Source organism: Bemisia tabaci, chromosome 2 (genome assembly GCF_918797505.1).
Source record: "Bemisia tabaci chromosome 2, PGI_BMITA_v3".
NCBI classification, from domain to species: domain Eukaryota; kingdom Metazoa; phylum Arthropoda; class Insecta; order Hemiptera; family Aleyrodidae; genus Bemisia; species Bemisia tabaci.
The window spans coordinates 27,610,093-27,634,353 of record NC_092794.1 but is presented as its reverse complement, the minus strand read 5'-3'; the positions used below and the strand labels follow the sequence as shown (position 1 = coordinate 27,634,353).

The 24,261-nt window shown below is 36.0% G+C and overlaps 3 protein-coding genes across 4 annotated transcripts; 2 read left to right on the top strand and 1 right to left on the bottom strand.

Moving 5' to 3' along the window:
• The first annotated feature begins 131 nt into the window (after positions 1-131).
• On the top strand, positions 132-8,845 carry Pex14 (peroxisomal biogenesis factor 14). Its single transcript, XM_019044668.2, has 5 exons — positions 132-548; positions 756-905; positions 2,057-2,212; positions 2,518-2,744; positions 3,886-8,845. Exons 1-5 carry the CDS (start codon positions 504-506, stop codon positions 4,088-4,090), a joined length of 783 nt encoding a protein of 260 aa, XP_018900213.2. The 5' UTR covers positions 132-503; the 3' UTR covers positions 4,091-8,845.
• A 949-nt stretch (positions 8,846-9,794) lies between these two features.
• LOC109032499 ((3R)-3-hydroxyacyl-CoA dehydrogenase) lies at positions 9,795-15,926 on the bottom strand. 2 transcript variants are annotated; one of them, XM_019044665.2, is made up of 6 exons: positions 15,668-15,926; positions 15,041-15,157; positions 14,226-14,413; positions 13,163-13,341; positions 12,076-12,203; positions 9,795-10,720 (listed from the first exon to the last, which is right to left on the bottom strand). In XM_019044665.2, the coding sequence occupies exons 1-6, from the start codon at positions 15,696-15,698 to the stop codon at positions 10,629-10,631; spliced, it is 735 nt and encodes a 244-aa protein (XP_018900210.2). In that variant the 5' UTR covers positions 15,699-15,926; the 3' UTR covers positions 9,795-10,628. The 2 variants fall into 2 exon arrangements, with proteins under 2 accessions (XP_018900210.2, XP_072153163.1); XM_072297062.1 differs by lacking the exon at positions 15,668-15,926 and adding an exon at positions 15,545-15,656.
• A 254-nt stretch (positions 15,927-16,180) lies between these two features.
• On the top strand, positions 16,181-22,740 carry vih (ubiquitin conjugating enzyme vih). The gene is made up of 5 exons (XM_019044667.2): positions 16,181-16,526; positions 18,354-18,381; positions 19,491-19,577; positions 20,292-20,496; positions 22,105-22,740. Exons 1-5 carry the CDS (start codon positions 16,414-16,416, stop codon positions 22,212-22,214), a joined length of 543 nt encoding a protein of 180 aa, XP_018900212.1. The 5' UTR covers positions 16,181-16,413; the 3' UTR covers positions 22,215-22,740.
• Positions 22,741-24,261: the final 1,521 nt, after the last annotated feature.

Genomic DNA, 24,261 nt, shown 5'->3' with positions numbered 1-24,261 from the left:
AAGAGATCGTTTTTCGGATAAAATGTGGTCGCTTACATGTTTCAAAAAGTTGCTTACCTGATCCAGTTCAATTTTGCAGGGAACCGGCAACATTGCCGTGTTTGTTATTGTCTGAGCTATATACATAACGACATAACCTAACAATGTTTTTCTTTTCCCAGTTTCCTCTTCATCAGTCTGTCGCTGATTCTAGTGTTTCACTTTACGCCGATCGACTCAAATCATTTTCGGGTACACAATTTCTTCAGCAGAATAATTTGCTGACCTCAGGATTACATAGTCTAGTCAGCCGATCGCAATACGTTGCGATCTTTAATTTGTAATCAAATGTACGCCGTCAGTCCTCATTCTTGCGTTTACTCCTAGTCACGCAGATTTTTTCAAGATTCTTCGTATCCTAAACCCCTACTATGAGCACCTCGCTACTAGTCGTTATTTAGTACCCATTTTGCAGATTTTGAGTGTTCTATCAAGTTTGCAATTCTGTACCGAAGCTTGCGAGCATGTCCTCCAGCACGGAAGCCGTTTCTGATGAAAGAAATAAATTGGTGAGTTGTCTCCAAAGATTCTCATAATATTTCATAACTGCATGCCTGTCATTATTACAATTATTTTCAGGATAAATGCTGAAACAAGGGATTTCAGAACTGTGCCAAAATTGTCGGAATTAAAAAAAAAAGAGTGTTGGGTCGGGCCCTTATTTGCGATTTTTTACCGTGGAATATTTTGACTGTCACAAATTCATTTTATTTCAGATTGACACAGCAGTGCTGTTCTTAAGAGGACCACAAGTACAACAAACACCCCTGGAGCTTAGAAAGCAGTTCCTGAAAAAGAAAGGACTGACTGACAATGAAATTGCCATAGCGTGTGATAAAGCTGGGATTAATACGTTTACACAGTTTGTAAGTTTCTTTAATTTAAACTTAGTTAATAGTCTTAGTCAATAGGCTTAGTTTAATTTAAACATGATGGGATTTCATGAGAGCCCAAGATATTTCTAAACGACTGAAATTCCATGTATCGACGGCGGAAGTGCGAAACCACGTGTACCTAAGTTTGCGGCGTAACAGACTTTCAGTCATACTTTATTTTTTCTTTGAAGAACTAAGTAGTTAACGTATCTAGTTTATTGGAAGCTGCCTTGATTTTTGTTCTCTTGCAAATATTTATTATAAATTCAAGTTTAAGATGCTTGTAGCTCTTTAAAAAAATAAAATTTGAGCAGAAATTCCAAAACACCGCCAAGAAGACACATGTTTTTGCACTTTGGTCATCCATATCTTACTGAATCAAAACAAGTATCGATTATTGTTAATTTTCTGTGATACTGTTGAACGCAGAAGAATTATGCTCCTACCTGTCATCTTGTTGGTTCCTAGAATACCAACAAAAGAGAGGTAATGTCAATGATAGAGTCAGTAGGTCTAATAATCAGTACAGTTGGCAAGCATCTATTGCTCTTAAATCTTCAGTGTCTTTTGATGAGGAAACCATGAGACTACAGATAACTAGGAAACATGTAAATGTTGCTCTACAAATTTTCCCAGATAAGCTTATATTAGGCCTGAAATTCAGGAATATGCTCCTAGGACAGTTCAGGAACAGGATGGTTCTCTCTTGGAACTTCAAAAGGCAGTAATCCGTCTTCTCAAGGAGTAACCATGAACGTCTGAAGTCAAAAGTTTGACCTTACTGCTTAAATCGTTCCTTTTGTTTACTTTTCGAGGATGACATGTCCCACGATATTTCATATGATTTTTCTTTGCCCTTGCCAAAGTATATTCTTTGAAAATCTCATGTAAACTTTTCCATCAGTATTCTTTAACAAAAATGAAGGAGAAGCAAAAATTTTGACAAACTGTGATCAAAACAAGTGTTTTTGTTGCTTTATGGTTTATTTGTTTATCAGAGAGGGCTTGTATAAGCTAACACTCAGTAGCCAATATTTTCTTCCTATAAATATTCGACTTCATTCATCCAATAGTTTAAAATGGAGTCATTTTAAACCTTACAAACATGACCAATTTGTATCTTATTCTCTATTTTTTTGCAGGACTCAACTGGACACAATCATGTTTCACTGTCTGTTAATCACCAAATTGCTAGACCTGCAGAAACAACCACCAGTTGGATCCAATTATTCAAAGACATTTCATACACTGTTGGTTTTATCAGTGGAATTTTCTATGCTCTATACCTCTTTTACAAGGTGAAGATCCTAATTTTGATTCTTAGAACTGCACTTTTTGGCTCATCCACATAAGCACCTATCTGCCCAAGAACACTAATGGCATTTACGTCGTTTCTGAAATGAGTCGGAAATAGTAATACTTTTTTGCATCCCAGCAATGTACCCAGAATTCGTTGTGCCGACTGTCCAGTCCTAACAGACTGAGTTTATTTTCCATTATGAGTTTCATTATTTGTCAATTAATACAAAATAAAACTCTAAATGAGATAGAATTTTGAATTTTATCACCCTCATTAAATGATCTTTAACCGTCTCTTTTCCAGAAATTTATTCGACCTTGGCTTTTCAATGTGGACAGCCCAAAAAGCATCGAAGCCACGGTTAGTGACATAGAAGGATTAACCAAAGATTTAAAGAGTGAAGTTCACCAGTTTCAAGAGGAACTTGAGAAAATCTCCGACCACCAGAGCAGTATGAAAAAAACGCTTACCTTTCAAATTGCCGAACTTAAGTCTGAAATAGCTTCTTTAAAAGGCCTCATGGTTAACAGGTAAGACACACTCTTTTCTTGGTAAAGCATTCCATGTTTTGCCAATTAACTGTTCAATGCCCTTATTTGAAGTGCGCACATTTAGGCGCTCAAGTCATTGCCACCAGTAGATTTCCAGAGTGTCTACAGGTTCGGAATTGCCAGAAAGTTTACTGTTTGCTTTTCTAACTTCTCCTCATTTTGGGGGAATTATTCAAGAAGGCAAAAGGTTGACTAAAAATTGACTATCATTTTAATACACCCTAATAAGAGATTGTTCAAGTAACAAGGCATAAATAAAAGTCATAACAAGACAGTTAAAGGCTGATTTACATATTTTAAGGGTCCAAATATCGATTTTACCAAAAAAAAAAAAAAAAAAAAAATTGGGTCCCCTAGAGAAAATATTACCTTGCGGTGAGCTAACCATCACCTTGCGGCAAGGTATCGGCCTTTCCACCCTCTTCGAGCCCTATCCGAGCCCTCGCCGGGTCAGTTTGTGGAACTTAACGACTGGGAATAATTATGCATGGCAACGTTGGAGACGAAAATCAAACCCAAGACGGGGTATTTCCCGATGCTGTGTCGCCTTTTTTGCGCCCTGCGTCTGGATTTGGGTCTACAGTGTTGTCACACGGTTTTATTTCCGGTCATCTAGTTCCTTGAACTGGCTCGGATAGGGCTCGGAGAGGATGGCAAGGCCGATACCTTGCCGCAAGGTGATGGTTAGCTCACCGCAAGGTAATATTTACGCTAGGGCCTAAAACCCAATTTTTAGCGTACCATAATTTATTTTCAGACCATACTCAATCCTGTCTAAACAGTAAACCAACTTCAAATCCGTTTGCCTCAGAAAGAGACCCGGCCCTTCAGAAGGTGTATCAAGGATATCATCATGTATCCTGTCTTATTTGATGACTTGTATTTTCTCTAAGCATCAGATTTAAAGTGCACCTAAAAATCAGGCTTTTGGACCTACACATAAAGGAAGGCAAGAAAAAAATTTGCAGAATCTAAAATTTTGATTATTTGTGGTCCCTTTTGGTTATAAGGAGGACTATTCTTGGCCCTTGATTTTTCCTATTTCCTAATTTTGTGGCGTGGGTGAGCTTTTAAATAAATGAATCGTAACTATCCTGCTGTTTTGTTATATTTTTTCCAGGAGACAATTCCCCTCTACACCAGCTCTGTCTGCTCCTGTTTCTATACCATCCTGGCAGCTTGGTGAAGAGGGCAATGAAGAAGGTGGAAATGGATCAAACTCGGGAGCAAGTGATGCAGAAGCCTCTAATAACAACGGCAGCGATAGCAGTCTTGAAATGATCCGTTCTTGTCATGACAATGCCAACGAAAATGACCATAATTAATTGAACTGGTGATACCTATCCTATGGCACTTGCCATAAAGGCACAGCCAATGGAGGAAGAAGGCTATGGCTTTTGAAGCACCTTACTACCCAAAAAAGGTCATATTCTACGATTTCTAGAAATTTTACCTTTGAACATACCCCTACTAGTTGCTTGATACACTATACTCCTTTTCTCTACGAAAATTGTCCGGCTGTGGCCTTTGCTTCGTTTGATTCTGCCGTGCTAAGGAAGAACGCCGCATGAACCATGACATTGAAACCAAGATCCAAGATAATAGCGTTCCAAGTCTATTGCATGCCCTTCCTCTGGATTTACAATTTTTAAGTTCGCGTTTAGTCTTAGCAACCGTTGAATCCCTTGGCTGCTTATTCTGGTTCAGCTCTCATTGAAACAGAATGATTTCTGTCAAAATCACCAAAAATTGAGGACAAGTTGTGTTTACGGTAAACGACCCCCCATGCTGAGTCTTTATTTCTCTATTGCATGGGGAAAACGTCATGAGTGGCATGTGCGGTCTGAGTTTCCTGGATCTCAACTGTTACAGCCCACGCATTTGTTAGCTTGCCCAATGAGCATTCTCTATACATCTGTAGAACCAGCGGAAGCACACCTTTTCTGGCTTCATCATCAAAAAAAGCATTCCGCATTTCGTGAAAACTCATGTCTAATTCCCCCCCCCCCCCTCCCATAATTATTTAGCTCATGCAACGCTCTTCCATAGCATGGCAGAATTGAATTTCTGATTTCAGCACTGTCATGTTTCTCTTCATTATTTTCTGGTTTTGGGTGAAGGATTTGAACTAGGCATTTTTGAGTCTCATTTGAGAGTAAATTTGAGAGCCTGGAATTTTTAGGTAATGTTTCTCCATTTTTTCATCCAATCATTGTGTGCTGGTCAAGGAACTCTAATAAGATTAAGGATGAAAAAGGATGAACAAGTGGGCTAGGTTTGTATTAAAGAGAAAATAAAAAGAGCCACAAGTAATGAACTTGCAAAAAAAAGGAGGGGAGGGATTGGATATGCATTCTACCTTTGAAAAACTCAAATTTCCTATGTGTTGGGAAAAAAATCTGACAATAAGTCGTGAGCTAAAACGTTTTTGCGGAACAGTTTGTAGGAGAGACTATTGCATTGAAGGAAAGCTTTTGAAGATTCAGTTAATGACTTCTTTCTTTGGATAAGCTTCTTTTATCTCCATTTCTATTTCTTGAATCTTTAAGGATGAAATGCACGGTGGACTAAACAAAACGATGTGCTGTCTGGTCCTTCAAGTACCTTGGTGCTATTTGCTGACAATGTTTCCATTTTAGAGAAAAACTATCAACTCTGGTGTGTCAAGTAAATAATTTTAGCATTTTCATTCATTCAAGATTATGAATTAAAGACATGATCTTTAGGGTGCAACTTATTTGTCCAAGGGGGAAATTGCACTCAAAATGAGTTTTTTCCCTCTGCAGCAAGAGTTCGGGCATAATGCAGAGGCATGATGTCACTTTGGCTAATTGATCTGTCGTCACAACCTGCATCTGTTGACGGGTGCCTCTGCGTTTTACTGCCTCTGTTCCTGACATTAATTTTCCTAAAAACAAAAAAGAAAAGAATCCGTGAGATAGGACCCTGCATACTAATGAAAATGTGTACTACAAGCGATTTTCCATTCTTTTATTACATTAAACCCATCTATAAATGCAGATCAAAAGTCATCATTGCACAAACTTTCTACGAGCTACCATTTTCGCACAATCCGTGGTTAAAGCTTCAATAATTCCTTGAATAAAAGGAGGCAGTGCAGTGATAAGGAGCCAACAAGGCCCCCTTCTTTAAAACTGGAGAACGTTCTAGATAAAAACAAGGAAAAACTCAGCTGGTTAGAGGTAAGGGAGAGAGAGAAACTGATTCGGATGGTCATGGGAAAAGGCATGGGGAATCCGAGATAAGACTGCCTGGGGTTTTTCTGATTTCCTTGTTGACACAGAACCAATCGTACTTAAGCGCTGAGTGCTCAATGAGGGATGTCTTTGACTTGTCATCGCTGCGCTGCCTCCTTTTATTTAAGGAAATATTAAAACCACAACAGGGGATTGGTGCAATGATGACTTTTGAACAGCATCCATAGACGAGTTGAATGCAATAAAAAAAATGAGAAATCGATCGTGGTACACATTCCTATCAGGAGTGTGTGGGGTCCTTTGATTTTTCGAGGAAAGTAGTGCATGATGAGATGACTAATGTCATTTTTTATTTCAGGAGTCTAAAACACTCGAAAGATCATGTATCGCATGCCTAACAAATTTTTCCCTGTTCTTGATAACAAGGTTTTTCCAGTCAAATGGCATAATCTGCCCATATGCCACCATGAAGAGATAGGGATGGATGTGCCATGTGCTAGTGCTAAGATAATTTCCCATCCGAGGAGACTTGAACATTTTCCATCAGGTGTCTGGTGCAATGATGTATAATAATTTTTTTTTCTGCTGAAGTATAAAATGGCCTTCTTTTTTACATTGTGCATTACCTACATTCTCAAAAATTGAAATTTCCATAAAAATGTGTTTTATTTTTTAGTAGCTACGAAAGTTCATTTTTCCGGAAAATTGGTACATGGTGGAAAACAGTGTCATATTCAGTAGCAAAAAGTCATTTGCAGTGCAGTGCAGTAGCTGCTTGGTAGAAAAAGTTCTCCATTGTTTTGGATTGGAAACAATCAGATCAGTTTTAAATGGTAATATGAGATGATGCCCTTTGACCGAGAAAACTCTTTGTCAGGAACAGAGAGAAAATTTGTTGGACCTTGGGCATGTGAACATTTAATGTATGTTTTCCTGTTTCTTTGGCTGCTGAATCCAAAAATGATTAATCCTCCTTTATCATGCTCAAACTCTCCAAGAAATTGCTGTAGAGTAGAACCAAGGTTATTATTGGACTCAGCGTTGGGAAAAAGAAATTGTCTGCAGACCTGTGTAATCTAAAACAAACTATACAGCGTCTAGTTTTTCTAAGTAATGTGAAAAAGAGGGAATACAGGCATTAACAGATCTATTACATTACTATGTCTGTTTTATATTTATCAGTATCAAGCACTTAATCTTTGGAAATGGCAATTTTGATATCACAGTGTATCTGACACTCTAATGAAGAATCAAAATCCTGCTTTTCTTAAAAACCTGCCATCTGAAACTTGCTGTGTTTTTGTTTTTATTTGTCAGAGTTACTTATGGACTGACTTTCGTACTAACCGAGCTTTCCAGATTTTAAATTTAGAACATTTGTTTAGCTGTGGTATGCCTTCAAGGCTTTGTCCTGATGCTTGCACCTAATTCAGGAAAAAATCAATGTTTCTGGCTGTGCTCAACATTTTTATACCTGTAATGTATTAGTCGTTATGCTGTACCGCTTAGGATGTAAACCAAGTTGTTATTGCTTGTTTTTATAAACTATCAGCAGCATCCGGAAAGTGAGACTGAAAAACTATTTTTTAAGTCAATTTTCAACTTGTTCTGTGAGGAATTTTTCAGAAAACAGGTGTAAAACAAAACACTGAATTTTGATAAAAAAAAAATAAAGAAACACTTAAAAGTTAATGAAGTTTCCTACCTTTAAGATTAGGTTCAAGATTTTTTAAAGGAGTGTTTCCCTTATGCTTGATTTTTTTCATTATTTAACCATCCATGGATAAAGGACCCCAGTGCCAATACATTCCAACTGAATTCATTGCTACTATTCTTAGAGGAGTGATTAGCAAATGTTTTGAAACAAAAGAGTGCCCCAAAATTTCAAATTCAATCAGAGTCTCTCTTGTTTTAAGTTTCCAGTTTCTATATAATATATGTTAAAAAAAAGAAAAAATTAGGTTTGAATTTCCCATGGTTGAAACTTAAATTGTCTTGTTAGAAGTAAGCTTTAAGCCCATAATTGATTCAAAAATGAACTGAAGCTCGGTTTACTCAAATACTTATTTTTTAGGGTGCTTAGAGCATTACACAATTTTCATTCTTAAGTCCACATAACTTGACAAATACCACTCGGATACGAATTTAGCACTGAAATTCTTCTCCCAATATTGTGGAACATTAATCTAGGTATCATGATCATTGGAAATTATTTTCTGAAAAATGTCTGCATTTTGTAAGCTGGTCGATTTGAAAACTAAAGGAATTTTCGTCTTATAGGACTAGGGAACATTAAAAAATTCAGAATATTTTCCCTTTAAAATCTGTTGATATTTTGGAGAAGGAAATATGAGGCATTTTGAAGCTAAGAGAGCTATTTCCATTTTGCTGATGATCTACACAATGCTAGTATTCTTACGTAATCCAGGGCTTGTGGGTAATGTGGACTTTGCCCCCTTTGCTTCAAGATGCCTCAATGCTTTCAAGGCGAAGCATGGACCTACCTACTTCCTGTCGCTTACACTTGGAACAACTTGATGACTTGCCATGGAAGCCTTTTTATTCATGGAATGGGAATGCCGTTTATTTTGTATTACATTTTTTTATTGAACCACGCACTGTTGCATGGCAACTAGAGAATAGTCGTAGGTACAAGGACTGGAGCACAATGTAAGGAGACTTTGAATTTTTGTTCATTTTAGGTTCCTTACTTGTTTGTCTCTTTTATTTTTTATTATTTTTGGTTGTTTAGTATATTGTTATGTGATTGTGATTAGTATGTTTTTTCTGTTGGTTTCTTTTCTTATTTTATTGCACTGGGCTTTGCCTGAAAAAAATTTGGAATAAAAAACAAAAAATAAATTTTAGTTTAGTTCTCATTTTCATGTGATGAAATGGACCGAAACTTTTGAATTCTGTGTTTTTAGGGATGCAGAAAGTTCTTGGCCTTCCCCTGTCCCTTCTTCCTCAGAAATTTCAAAAATGTAACTTTTTAATGGCTCTGTACATATCAATCGCCGCGATTTTGCGAAAAACACTTAATTTTCACCACTGCATTGAAAAAAAATAAAAAAAAAAAAATAAATAAATAAATAAACGCAATTTGTCCGGCTTTTGCTGTTGTTGGAACATTTCGAAAAGAGCAAATAAGGATGAAAGATAAAACCAAAAAACATGAAATTTTTTGTGTCGAGAGTACCAAAAATTATTCAGTGTTGCTTATCAAAATCTGTAGCAAATAAAACTACGTTAAAATGTTCCAAGAAATTGATGAATGGGTAAGTTCTTAATTTCTCTCAAAGAACTCAAGATTAATATTAAGTGTGAACTATCAAGCTAGTTTTCAATGTACACAAGCAACACTGATCCAAGACAACATGTTGCTGAAGAGACTATACCATCTGTTTTACTGTGTCAACCAAGGTTGAATTTTAAAATTCTCTAAGGCAGGAAAAATTTTCAACATATAATTTGAGGGGTTTAAAATGTAGATGCCTTATCTATGAGCTTTTCCAATGAAGCCATTGCAGCCAAATCTTACGAGGAGAGGGAGCAAAATTAATTAATTATTTGGTGGGCAAAACTCCCCAACATACCATGCCTTTGAATCAAGCAAAATTGTCCCCTGAATAGAACACAGTTCAGATGCAGAAGGAGTCATTGACTACCGCCTTCCCTTTTTAATTGGCGGTCTTGACCTTTCTTGCGTGCTAGGGTGATAATAGTCTCTTGTTTAAGCTTGCATCTTACTAAACTGACCTTGGACGTTTGCAGTTAGGTAAAGAGAAAGTTAGGAGAAAACAATTGCATATTAAAATAGAAAAGTTTATTAAAACGCAACAAAATTGTAACAAATGAGCTAAAAATGAAATACATTTTTCAGAAACAGAAGAAGAACTATCACCACTTGTTTCCTATCAAAGTAACAAATAATCTCAAAGATCATATTAGAGGTAGTATATAACTTATGAGATACATTTTTTTTAAAATCCTGAACTGCCATACAATGTATTCAGTCTTAAGGAATTAAACTGGTTATACCTTACTTGCTAGTTCAGACTTGTATTCAGATTTGTACTTCAGCTTTTCCTTCACAATCAAATCAGATTCTGAAAAATATAGATATTGGTTGATACCAATTAAGGATTTTGTAGAGCTAGGGGCATTTAGATGACAAGCGAGTTGCGCGGTACATTTGAACAAGCGTTGAATATGGACCTTGTGCTAGCACAATGAGTGTCTTGTCAAACTCATGTTGGCTCTTGTTTATCAGTTTTAGCTGCAATGCTGCATAGAATTCTTTGCAGCCTCAAAAAGACACATCAGAAGTAGGTTTCTGAGAAAGAAATCCAAATAAATATCAGCAGTGAAACTGCCCAACCCTGCATCTAGTTTGCAATGTTGACATACTTATTATTTTCAAGGAGAACAAATTAGCCCTCCTCATCGCTCCTGGTAGTTTTTTTGAAATTTGTCTCACGCAAAGAAGAAAAATTTTGGAAGTTTTCAAGAATTGACGTAGAGTTCTTTATTCAAAAAATAAAGTATGACAGGAAGTCCGCAACATCGCAAACTGAGCTACATGGCTTAGGAGTTTTACCGCAGATATATTAGAGAACTTCCAGCAAAAAGACAATGCTCAAACTCAGGAGTACAATCCACCAGATATGGGAATAGCCGTTCCAGTCATATAGGAGCTCTTATCCGATGCCAGAAAGAGGATCAGCTCAGCAATTTCTAGAAAAAACAAGCAAAAAAATTAGGGTAATGTACCACTGGCCTCGTTAAATGATAAGATGAAGAAGAGAGGGGGGGGGGGGATCTTTTGCTTTAAGGTGTCGATGGACCACTCGACAAAGTAAAAAATCAAGCATCACATTGGAGGTGTTACAAAGTACAAATACACAATTTCTTTTATTAAAACTTTATTTAGAATATTACGGATACATGGACCATTTGTAAAGTCATCTCATAAGTAAGTAAGAAACAGCGTTTTTTCCTCTTATTATCAATTTCACTTTCAGCTTGTGAAAAACTCATGTATACTTGAATCAAACCAGTCTCAAAATTAATTGCCGAAGTTGTGTAGTAAAATAAAATTTTTAGAGAGTTTAATTCCCTTTCCACAATTTTAGACACATCCTGTGTCAGAGGAGAGAGGAGATTTTTAGAAAACTAAACTCATGTTATTTGCCTGGCGAATTAGTTCGTTTTTATGGGTCCATCTGACCTTTATTGAAAAGTGTGTTTGGCTTTCTTACAGGCAGGAAGTTTTAATTCACTGATATCAATAGAAACTTTAAACACTAGCATTCATTCACAAACCAAGTCTGGACTAAAATGGATTTAACACAGTAATTGCCTTGGTTTGCCTTTGATTCATGGAGAATTGAAAGGTGCAAACAAACTTGCAAATATATGACAGCTATCCCTCGGAGGCAGCGGTAGCATCATTTTTCGAATACGAGTGTAACAAGAGGTTCAGAAAAAGTGCTCTCTGCACTCAACAGAAATGAATAATTCGAGAATGACTTTGGTAAGAGCTGGTTACTGTAGAGAACACAAACTTTTGTGGTTAACGTTTTCATATATTCTGCATGAAATTTTGAAAAGAAACCATACTAGGTAGTTGAGTCCCAATGAATCATTCTCTTGTCTCATCAGGATGGCAAGAAATTAAAAAAAGCTCAACAATGAAATCTGATCAAGGAAAGCCCTACCTCAAAATTATTGGTAGTACTTCAGTGCTAGAAACCCTTCCTATTACTCCATTCAAAGCTTCCCATCTGGCTAAGAGTTCTAGATTTATTTCACGAAATCTAAAGCTCAGATATTATTTTCTATGGGAGCTAAAGATACAGACCCCAGCCAGTCTTTAAAGCAAGAGAGAACTGATGCTCAATATCAGTGGCAACTTCATCACCTCCGCTGGCCATCTGGCAGCCTGTCTTCCAAATCGCAGCTCTTGCTTCCTCTTCAACTTTTCTTCAGATGTATTGTGTTGGAAATTGTATCAGAAAAGTATGTAAGTTACTCTTGACCTTCAAGTATATGAATGCAAGTGAAACATAAAACAAATAATTATTCATTACCTTCCGGAGCAGCCATTCTTTGCAGGGGAATCTGGGCTAAAATTAAGGCTTTTACTTTCTCCGGAACTGCCTGAACCATTGGCGTGTCAGTGAAACCAGGCATTACAGCATTGCATCTTATATTATACCTGAGAACAGTAAAGAGTGATGAGTTAAAAGTTGAAATTAATGTGAGTTACGAAAGCCAGTTTTGAACCTTAAGTACATCATTTAACATCATTTGGTTGAAATGATGCCTTGGCATAAGATGTGAACAATATGAAGCTTGGCATCTTCCATTGGCTGAATGACAAATGCATGCTTTTGGATGGTTTTATTTTATCAATTTGATAATACTTTTTTAAGTAATGAAGATTTTGGAAGGTTTTTGAAGGTATTGAAAGTACTTTTTTAAGGTTGCAGTCAGTCATAAGTCACCTCCATCTCCTTGTTGGTGGAATATTTCGAAGTTTATAGGAATTAATAGGAAAGAATATGCCGATTGATTAAAGATTCCTCTAAGAGACATTCTTTAAGGAGAGATTAATGTACAGGCATTAAAATAAATTTTAAATGTTCATTGGGTCATGAATCTCCAGAAGTGTTTCCCAATAGTTGCATTCAAAAAGAGTAGATACTCAATGTTGAAGATTCCAATATTTTGAAGTTTAAGTGGGGCAATAATTCAAACAACAAACTTAGTAATTTATAATTTTATGAAAAGGTGCCCGAGCCATTATTCTAAGCCAACACCACAACGAAAACAGAGTTTATTCAGTGACAGCAAACAAAGTCCATATAGTACCGTTGAGATTCAATTGCCATGCATCTCTTTTTATTTTTTGTACACTTCAAATAACTCAATGGGGGTAATCCTGCACTTTCTGTTGTAATCCCATCGCCTTAGTATCTAGATATGGACCAACCTTAGGCAACCATCATTTAAGACCATCAAACTCCAGTCACCTGGCTGGGAATGGAATCGGGGCCCTCCTGATTTTAGAGCCAGCGCTCCAACCACTACCCCATAGGAGGCCGAATTGTACCACCGAGTTTAAAAAGTTCATTCATAAAGGACTCACTTCGCAGCAAGACAGATGAGACTTACTTGGCCATTTCCAGTGCCAGACTTTTTGTGAACCCTACAACTCCTGCCTTACTTGCACCGTAAGAGCACTGCCCTACATTCCCCATGGTTGCAACAATACTCGACACATTGACAATTGATCCTGGTGATTTAGCCTCCATGAGGGCTTTGCACGCATTTTGAGCAACGGAAAACGTCCCCTAGTTATGAGCAGAACATTAATTTGGGTATTCATTGAAAAGTACTCATGCTAATTTTTTTATTTACTATCTTAAATGTCCTGATTTTTCAGGTTGATATAAAACTTTTTTCTGATTTATAATTTAAAGGACTTACTTAAGAGACCATATTTTCCAACATTTTAAGGGCAAGACCCTTTAAGTCCTGGCCTGAAACAGAGAACTGTGACTCGACTGACCAAGGAGAGGTGCCTCAGTCTATTTTTATGAAAAGGCAAAAGAGGCTAGTAAGAACTAGAAGGAATAGCTGGCTTTTCATCGATGAGTAACAGATAATCTTAGAATATTACACCCATGTCCTACCAAATTTGCAATTTTGAAGAGTTTTGTACCAGCAGTCTTTAAAATTCCTTTAGTTGTGCTAGGTACTGTCATTTATAAATCATTGTGCCAAGAGATTAACATTGAATTTAAGAATTGACAGAAATACCTTAAACAAATTTATTAAAATGAATTACCTGACTGAAAACTTGCAAAAGTGTGAAGGGCATTTTTACATGAAGGTCACACAAGAAGCTTTCTTACTTTGTTCATTTACGTTGAGAATATTTAAGAAGTCCTTTCTTAAATGGTACAGACTTTTTAACAAAAATAAAGTGTTAAAAAATAGTCATTGCTTTTGGGATTCAATTTTTTTGGTCAAATTAAAGACATGCAAGCTTATCAAAATGGATATTTTTCGGCAAAAAGGACCAAACATTTTTAGTTTACTTCTGAGAGGATATTTTTGCTGTTGATTTTCTGCTGGTTTGGTGTTACTATAAATGGTCCGTTTTCAGATAGATTGTGTCTAAATGTGATAATTCCATCTATACTAAGTAAAAGTTCATAGTAACTTATCTTACCCCTAGATTTACATCAACAACCCTCTGAAAAACGTCTTTTGTTGCATCCACTAAAAATGAATCTCCGGTTATTCCTGCACAATTTATTATTATCGATGGAACCTTTGACTGAGCCTTTAAATTGCTAAAAATGCTTTGAACTTGTTCATCCTTTGATACATCCAATCCCATTGAAACATGATTTGTTCCTGAAAAAGAAATCAAATTAAATTCATCCTTAGAAAATCCATATCCAAATAAATAAAGTAAGTAACAAACATGCAAACAAGATCCATTTCGATGATGAAACTACCAGACTACGTATCTTGTTAAGAGGTATTTGAAAATCTTCTACCTATCCCATTATATTTTTGGAGGGGATACAGATCGATATCATTTCTTGAAGTTTTCACAGAGTTTTTTTTGCAAAGCGAAGAAAAATCACGGAAGTCTTCAAGTATTAATGTTCAGTAGTTTCCCATTTAAATAATAGAATGACAGAAAGTCTAAAGGTAATGCTGCCAACCTAGACTCTTGCAGTCTGGTAACTACACCATTGATTTCTCATTTCCCATACTTAAATTTTTTACAAAACAATGACCAGTTTATTTCTGTTTGACGCTAATTTTAGAAACTAAACTGTGAATTTGTGTTATTACTTCCATTCCATTTTCCTAGGTTTGCAACACCCAACACAAGTATTTCTTAAAAGGCGGTGCACAGTTTCATTAATTTAAAATTTACTGATTTTACATTGCCTGTTCGCTGTTACTCCTCGCCTGTTAAGTGAAGTAAAATAAGCGAAATTTGAATTTGACCTCAAATCTTTTACCTACCTGGGAGAGATTTCACAGTTGCTTCTGCTGCAGAGCTTTTGAGGTCCGTTGCAATGACTGTTGCTCCTTCTTTGGCCAGCAGCTGACAAGAAGCTCTTCCAATCCCACTACCAGCTCCTACAAAAAATGACAGGCGTAAAAGTATATTGGATTACGGTAAATTTTTTTCACAAAGACTGATGCTAACGGCAGGAAGAAAAGTTGCATTGATTGATAAACTATGACTCCATGACCCATCAACATGACTCTAAGACTAAGATTAAAGATCTCATCTCCAAAATTGTATCTTGTTCAGGAACAGTTCATAGCATATTCATAGCAGCAATTAATTTTTGGAAGGGAGCTCCAATAAGAATTATATGAATGAATCGGAAGTTTTGACTCCCTTAAAATTAATTGCCGTAATGGCCAATCCTGGCTATTTTCAGGCTATATCAACAAGTTTGCTTTTAAAGGAGAATTCCTAAATCTCAGTGCTCATGACTGGGAAGTACGACAACATACCTAACATTTCTCTTCTTTGGTTAGACTACTTTTTCAGTTCAGAGAGGCGTCAATGATGTCAATGATAAAACAGACATCATGAAGAGCACGAAATGATCAAAGTCCAATGTTCCAGCAACTTACCAGTTATGAAAGCAATTTTGGAAGTCAACATGTTGAACTTTCAGATTCTTCGTCTTCCTGTAGACACACAAAAAAAAAGAGAAACTATAGCAACAGAAAGGTGTCATAAATTTTACAGATACTTCAGAAAACTGCCAGGCAATACACTACCAGAAATCTTGAGTGAATATTGAATAATAAATTATTAATTACAATACATGAATAATAAAGGAAGAAATGGAAATCATCTATCTAATCAACTATCACAAGTCGCATGTTGTTGCCTTGAAGGGGAGGGAGAGGAGGGAGGGACCGAGGGATTTTCGAAGATTTGCCCAGAGTGACGTCATAGATTCTAGATTCAAATAGAATGACGTAATAAAATGCCTTCTAAATTAGCCAATAGAAAATAAGAATAAAAAGTAACTCTCAAACTACTTCACGCCAAACCTGCTCCAAAATAACCACAGTTTTCTATAGAACTTATGTAAACTTATTCGTTGTGACGTAAAATGTAATGAAGGTACTCTACTTTCTCTATGCTCCAGCTCCTCTTCTCCATCTCCAAGTCCAACGAATTTCTGAGTCCTCCTCAGCAAAAGGAAGACAATTTTCGTTTTAATTTGTGAAATTAGTTATTAAGTCAAGCAAACAATAGTTTCTTCTTTTATAGACATATCTCCTTTACAACGTTGGTGAAAGTGCCGTCAGAAATAAGTTTAGATCCCCTTGCTGGTCCTTACTGTTATTCCTTTTCGACTTCTTTAATGGCTCAAAACATCAACCCCTCAGTCTCCTCGCACATAAATTCTCCAACGGAAAGTAAAACAAGTGAGGGAACTCAGCACATCTCACAAGATAATCATGCAGTTACCAAAAGGTAATGTTTCTTTTGTGTCTCACAAATTTTCCTTCATCACGACTCCAAGTTGTAGGTTATAATCTGTTTCCACTGCAGTCTCAGAATCAGGAATTGAAGCTCTGCAAGCCTAAAAACTCCAGTGTTCTGCTGAAAGCATCTTAGTCTCAATTCCTGGTAAACTTTTAGCGAGTTTAGTATTACATGGATCCTCAAGGATTCGCCATCACAAGTTCTACTCGGGCAAGTCTTCCTTTATCTGGGGAAGGAGCGGCACCCATTTTCACCTCGGAGACAGAGATTGTTATCGATCTCACCCAATCTACTATTTCAGAGAGCAATGTCTGTTTTTGGAATACATATTTCAGCAAGCATTCTCCTCAATATTTTCATACTGTAGTTGATTTTTTTTTATTTTCCATCAATGGATAGATTACGTTTGACAAGCTGGCAAACGTCAGTTCAGTAAGGAGTTAAGTAGTTCGCATGTACATCTAATGCTAGAGGATTTAATTGATGGAATAAAGAAATTGCTATTCAATTAACTAATTTTTCATAAAACTGCAGAAGCTCTGAGTAAACTCTACCATCAACTATTAAGTTTAAATAAATTATCACATTGGGGTACTAAGTTATTCAAGAAGAAGGAAATGCCAGAAAGTTTGATCTGTCCAGCAATTACAGAAAATAGTCAATCATGAATAAAACCGAAAGGTTGTTGAGAATCGCATTCATTCAGATCAGTAATGATTACTGAACAAGTTCAAGAAGAAATACACACCTAGAGACATGAATGAGGAGTTCTTGAGTCAAATGAGAAATTTGAAAAGGGTCCTAAAGAATAATTGTGTGCGGTTGGGAAAAAAAACTGTTACGATTAGATGCCATATAGTGGGAAAGGGAGTTGGAAATTATGTTTCCAAATCAAGTTTAAAGTTTCAATACTTTCTTAAAATGAAGAAACAAATAGAATGAAGTTCTTTAATTTTTTTGACATCTGGTAACTCTTGGCCCACCATATTTGAAGCATAAATTCTGTTTCTAAATAAAAATGAATTGAAGGGCTTGAAGGACAAGGCGCATAAGTGCAGTTTTCGAAAAAGTTGAGATAACAATGAATCTAAGTAAAACTAGTCTTAATGCATATGCTGTGACAAATGCGCTCCTAAATTCCAATTATTACGCATCAAAAAGACAGTTTGAACTTTCTTTTCACCATAAGAATCCATGTAATTTCGAAACTTCAAACACGTATTACTTGAAACAGCAAAAACTGCACTTGTGCACCTTGTCTTCCAAGCCCCTCAATTACAATTTCTCAGTCCTAAATTCAAGAGCAAATTTATTCAGGAAGGAAGCACAGCAGAAGTTAAGTGTTGAAATGTACTATCACCCCTTCTAGAATTTGCGGTGGGTTGCATCCGACTTTTTTAAGTGCGTTTCGTTCATGGTACCCTGTGAAGTCAAAACAATGATCTTACTTGATTTTGAAGTAAAAGATGTGCATCAAACATATTCAATGGAATGATTTCTCTTTGAGTGTTGCAACCATCCATTTACCATAAGTGAGAGGATTACCTAGCAAGTTCTGTGATAATTTTTGCAGTTCCTATAAGCATCCAGAGCAGTTTTTTGTTCAAAAATCTCATATCTAGTAATGACAAATTCATGAAATCATTTGCAATGTAAATTATTTTATCCTTGGGAAACTCTTGAACTATTTATTTACGAATGATTACCCCTGCGGAGAGCAATTGAAAAAACCATGTAAATTTCTGCACTGATATTCAACCGCTATCAAACTAATTCAAAAAGCTATTCTAATCATTGAGTTATTCTTTGTTGCAGACTTCAAAAAGAGCTGATGGTTCTCATGGTGAGTTTGAATCTTTGAATAGTATTTTAATCATATGATCTTATATTCTTCATGAATAAGAGAAGCCTTGATATTATTGCCATTCCTGCATAGAAAAGTTTACTGTTTTTCCCAAGTACTTAGATGGGCAGAATTTTGGTTCATTTCATACAAAGGAGCCGTCAATTTAATAGTGCGGTTTAACTAATAAATTCGAATATCATGAACCTAAGAATCACAATTTACTCATTTAAGTAAAGCCTCTGTAATAATAGCTGAAACTTGCAGGTAGTAAATTGTCAGTATACAACTGAGAAACAAGCAAAATACAAAGAAGTAATATGAAGTGTACAATCTCAAATTTAAAAACTTGGGCACTTGCACAGTAGATACCGGCAGGGGGCAGAAACTTCTCAACTATATAACTGGCTTGTTGAGTTTGGTCTCCTGCTGCCAAAATGAGGTAGCTTGGCTTCAATAGGTACTTTAGCAATGTTTGTAAAGCATTGTGGCAAGAATGATCTAGGAGGCTCCAAGTTTTTCTGAGGCAACAAACTGTTCTTCCTATGACATAGTAATAATTTACGTTTTAGAAAGTATCCCCACTATAATCGCAGAGAAAATTTGTATTCAAAAGGACTTTAGTGTCAGCATACTTTTAGAGCAATCATGTTCACTATCTTGGAATAAACTTTAAGATCTGTATCACCTAGATGCTACTCCACCGAGGAGTTATGTAAACATAACTATGTAACCAGTATATGAGGACTTATCTGTAACAATAGCGGATGTGAAAATTTACCTTTTCGAAACACATTCAAAAAACTGTTTTGGCATCAAGAAAATTTTGAGAAAATACTTGAGATGTGATCCTCGAGATCTGTACATTATGCCAGAGCCAAACATATTAAATTTTTGCGTGAACAAAACAGTTTTTTAAGCGTGTTTCGAAAAGGTAATTTTTCACATCCGCTATTATTACAGATAAGTCCTCATATACTTTCATTTCATATTCATTAAATCATTCATTTCATATTCATATTCATTTAAACTGCCACAGTTTTTAATAGCACATGTCTTCTCAGTAAAAGTAAAACTCAAAAAATATCTAATTCGATCATTTTCCTCAGATGAGTGGAGAGAAAGGTGTATCAGCTTTTCCAGAAGGTGAAAACCTTTTCAAATGGGTAGCAACCGTTACTGGCCCAGACTCAACTGTAAGTTCAAACTCTCTTCTTTATTCTTAATTTTTGTTTTACTTGTTTTAATTGTCTTTGTTGAGTAATTAAGGAGGAGTCACATATTCACTGGCAATGACACCAAAATAACAAATACCTGTCATAATATCGGGAATTTATTCTTAAAAATATGAAGAACTTGAGTTGCTGGCGAATTAAAATCTAAGATCTCCCAATCATCAGTCAGTTATAATGTCCGTCCAGCAATTGAGGTCAGAAGATATAAGTTGGGGATCAGCAATATTTCAGATGTTTGAGTTTTTAAAAACCCATTCACTCACAGCAGTAGCGTAGCTGATCAAGTGAATGCTGACCTCCTGAAAATGAATTATTTTTCTAGCGTACTTTATCCCATATCTCCCTAGCATCACCGATGCCTTTTCCAAGTATGCAGTCTTTCTGGCTCAATATGCTAACTGGAAGAAAATTACAATAAGAAGAAAATAATTTCATCACTACAGCAGGAAAACGCACAATAGGTATTGGACATTTTAAGTAATGAATTGATTAAAGGAATCAGTAAAATGAATCATTAAACAGTCTAGAAAATTATTTTATTTCTTTAAATTGACAAGCCACATCTCTATTATTAGTTCCTAATTTACAAGTTTTCACTATCTGTTTCCATGCTTAGTTAGGCATTTCGATATTATGATGCTGTCCATTGATTTGCAACTTATTCTTTTTTTGTAGGTCTACGAGGGTCTGACGTACAAATTAGCTTTGGAATTCGGTAGCGGTTATCCTTATTCGGCCCCTGTTGTGAAATTTAAAACGCCTTGTTTTCATCCAAACGTGGACACATGTGGTAACATCTGTTTAGATATCCTTAAGGAAAAGTGGTCAGCTCTGTATGACATTCGGACAATACTTCTTTCGATACAGTCACTGCTGGGAGGTAAGAAAAATTGAATGATTCCACTGTTTCTTTTCTCATGGTGGTTTGAAGAAGGTTAATCGATTGGTAATCCCTCTATTATCTTTGCCTGCAAGGTTTTCTCACATTATATTACCTTCTTTACCTTCTGTCTTGCCTTTCTATCAGAGGTATGAGTACAGGTCCCCTGCTTTACCCCAGAAGGGCAGGTTTTGTTTTGAAAGCGTCAGGTTAACAAATATCCCAATAACTGATTTCAGAAACCATTTGTTTTGATTGCAGTGCTTTCACATCTCTGCTGCTATTTTATTGTTCCAAAAGCAATCATGTCAACTTTTTTATTTGAAATTTTAGAGGAAAAATTTTCGATAAGTGGAACAAGTAGCTAGTGTTGGAAAAATGTTGATTTGCTCTTTGATTCAATAATAAGGTATAAGAGACATCTGCAATGTTGCAACTGAATTTTTCTGAGAGAACCAAGGGAACTTAAAAGTTCAACATTTTCATAGATTATTGTTTCAAGAGGAAAGAAAAGTCATGGAAGTTCTGGACAAAGGACCCTGCACACACTTAATGGGGATGTGTATCACGATCGATTTTTAATTTTTTTATTGTTTCAAATTCGTCTATGGATGCTGATCAAAAGTCATCTTGGCGCCAGCTTTCTACAAGGCACCGTTTTTGCACAAATCCACAGAAAAAGTTCCAATAATTTCTTGCATAAATGAAGGTAGTGCAGTACTTGAGTACGGTTTGGGTCGGTCGAGTGAGTGTGAATCACGTAAACAGGGAAACCGATCAGCATACGAGTGTCAGTCTCATCTTGAATTCCGTACATTTTTCTTTTCACCGTCCAAATCAGTTTCTCTCTTTCTCTCCCACTCTGTCGTCCTCACCAGACAAAAACATACTGCGTTTTGATTTTAGCCGGCCTGCCCTGGAAATTATCGAAACCTCAAGAGCAACTTGTGCCTTAACGGTGGCTTGTAGAAAGTTGACGTAATGATGACTTTTGATCAGCATCCATAGACGAATGTAAAACAACAAAAAAACTTTAAAAATCGATCGTGGCACACATTTCTACAAGGAGTGGGTGGGGTTCTTTGTCCCAAACATTTGACATTTCGTCAGACTAATTTTTGATAAATTCTATGATGAAAAAACGAAGTAGATTTGATAGGGACAGGGTTACCACAGCAGAGAATACTGAGAAAACAGGAGAATGTCAGGGAATTTTAAAAAAAAAAACCTGGAAATGTCAGGGAAAATAATGAAAAAATGTTAGGGATAAATCGTCAAATCACCTTCATTTGCTTTCTCAAGTGGGTGTGACGTTTTGAACAACAAATTTTGCCTGAAAATTATGTTGAACTATTATATGTGTTTTTAACAATCTGGCATTGCTGAGGAGAATTGTCGATCTAGCTTGGGACCTAACTTCTCAGAAATCCCCAAAGGATTTATGAAGTATTTAAAGTTCTTGTGTCAGATACAGATGTTTAAACTCAGTCATGGAATTATTTATTTTTATATTCTTTGGAACTGAAGGAATATGTACTTGGTAGAATTTGTTCATGGTTGTCTTCCGAGATTATTTTTCTCCTAACCATAATAATATTCTTGTTTCAGAACCAAACAATGAGAGTCCGCTGAATATCCAGGCAGCAGACCTATGGCCGAATCAAGTAAAATTCAAAAAGTATTTACTGGAACATTACAACTCCCACAGCAAAAATTAGCCAATTTAAATTAATTGTAACATAAGTTTAAGTGAAAATTTATATTTTATGAGTTTGTCAGCGGTTGTCAATGGTTGGCAATGAGTCAATGTGTGATTTGTTTGAATTTTTGTTTTTTAAATTTATGCTCTGTCCATTGCAATCGTCCCCAATTATTGTACATTATCGTAATCATGTCTTTTTCCAGTGTTCCGCAGAAACTCTTGCATGTCTTTAATGTGTGGATGCATTTACGTGAAAGGAATTTGTCGCCAGAATCGAACATAGACATATTTCTTTGATGCCAATGCATCTATTTTGAATGATCCGTAATTCGGAATTATGTGTCTCAAATCTTTTTTTAAGTACAATTTTGTCATAATCTTTTTGCTTTTTGCCTTTTCTATGAATTTAATTTCAATACATTTAGAGGCATTGACTTGTCAGTGCATAATACACTGTTTCCTCATCAGTTTTAAATCTGTTAACATGATGTTTTTCCTCTAAATTATTACCAATACACTAGCTACTTTTCCCAACCTTACAATCATGTTTTTTTCTCCTCTCAATCCCCTTGGAGTAAGCATCAGTGGGATTCATAGGTAATTACTAACTGCATACAAAGTTTATCATTATGAAGTAAATTTAATTTCTGGAATTTTTTTATTTTCATTTTTTCCAAAACACTCTTCAAGAGGGTAAGAAAAAAAACGATCATTAGAATGTCTACTCATAACTTTAAGGCGTCCAACACTCCATTCTGTATGAAATAACTGAAGAACCCACAAAGCTCTCGAACATATCATAAAATTGCTCATGAACAGTTTTTGAATCTTGGAGTAAAGTTAAATGATAAGATGTCACAAGATCAGAATTCAGTTTTTCATACAACAGATATTTTTTCAGTTTAAACTTAGCATTTCTATTTTGCTGAATGGCTTTTAGCAATTTCTATCACTGTGGCAACAAACAAAGGTTAATAATCTGCCTGATTTGGCACTGCATTGACAAATGGAACTAGGAATGATTTTTCAGTCGTTTGTCAAACATGAGCCAATGCGTAATGGAATTTCTGATAGATCCATGATATAATGTTCCTACTTTTCAGTGTTGCTAACTTCACCCTGCCCTCATTTAGGTATTCATTTCAACTCTGGCCTAATGATCAATTATATCCATCAGAAGATCACTTCGCTAGTATTATATTTCACCACCTTGTCAATGGTCTTCTAGGACTGATTCAAGAATAAAGCCCAGTTAGGATTATTATCTCACCTGCAGCCCGATTGTTGAAAATAGGATGGGATGAAAAGAGGACAAGACACAGCCGTATCTTAACCATGCAAGATATTGCATTTCAACATCTTATCTTGCTACCATGAGCTTTCTATAATCAGCCCTGGAAGCTTGTATCAATCTAAAATCCCTAAATTCTCCATTTCAGACTTTCTGATTCAAATAAGTTAAAAGTGCCATAAAATTTGATGGAATGAAGCAAAGTGAGATTTGACATGAAACGTCAAATTTTTCTGTTGTACCTAGCTATAAAACCACACTGGAATAAAAAATGTTAATTTTCATATTTCTTTGCTGATACTAAGACCGAGTACTCGGTCTATATTTCAAATCATTCTCTGCCTTGAGACTAATATTCAGCGAGGTTGATGTTTTCAGTGATACCTAATGAGAGAGCAATAAATTTCTGAAGCTGACAATAGCACCGGCCAAGTGGCCAAATTGCTCTTAAATTTACACCTGTAATATAGTCGCCTAAATTTGAGACAGGTTGGTACCTACTCTGAAAGGTTACTTTTTGAGTGTTATTTATTGCTTCAAATATTTCGGAGGGAAATCTTTCTGATATGTACAGTTAGCTCATCTCTCCCCCCCCCCCCCCTCCACTACCTGTAATTCCAATTCCAATCTGTCGGTCCGATCAAAATGAACTACGTCTACGTACTATACATACAGGGTGTCCCAAATTTCCGGTCCGTCCCCTCTAAAATTCTACCTAATTAAGCAGGGCCGGATTTACCTACTTGCCGCCCCCTTCTCATTCGTTTTGAAA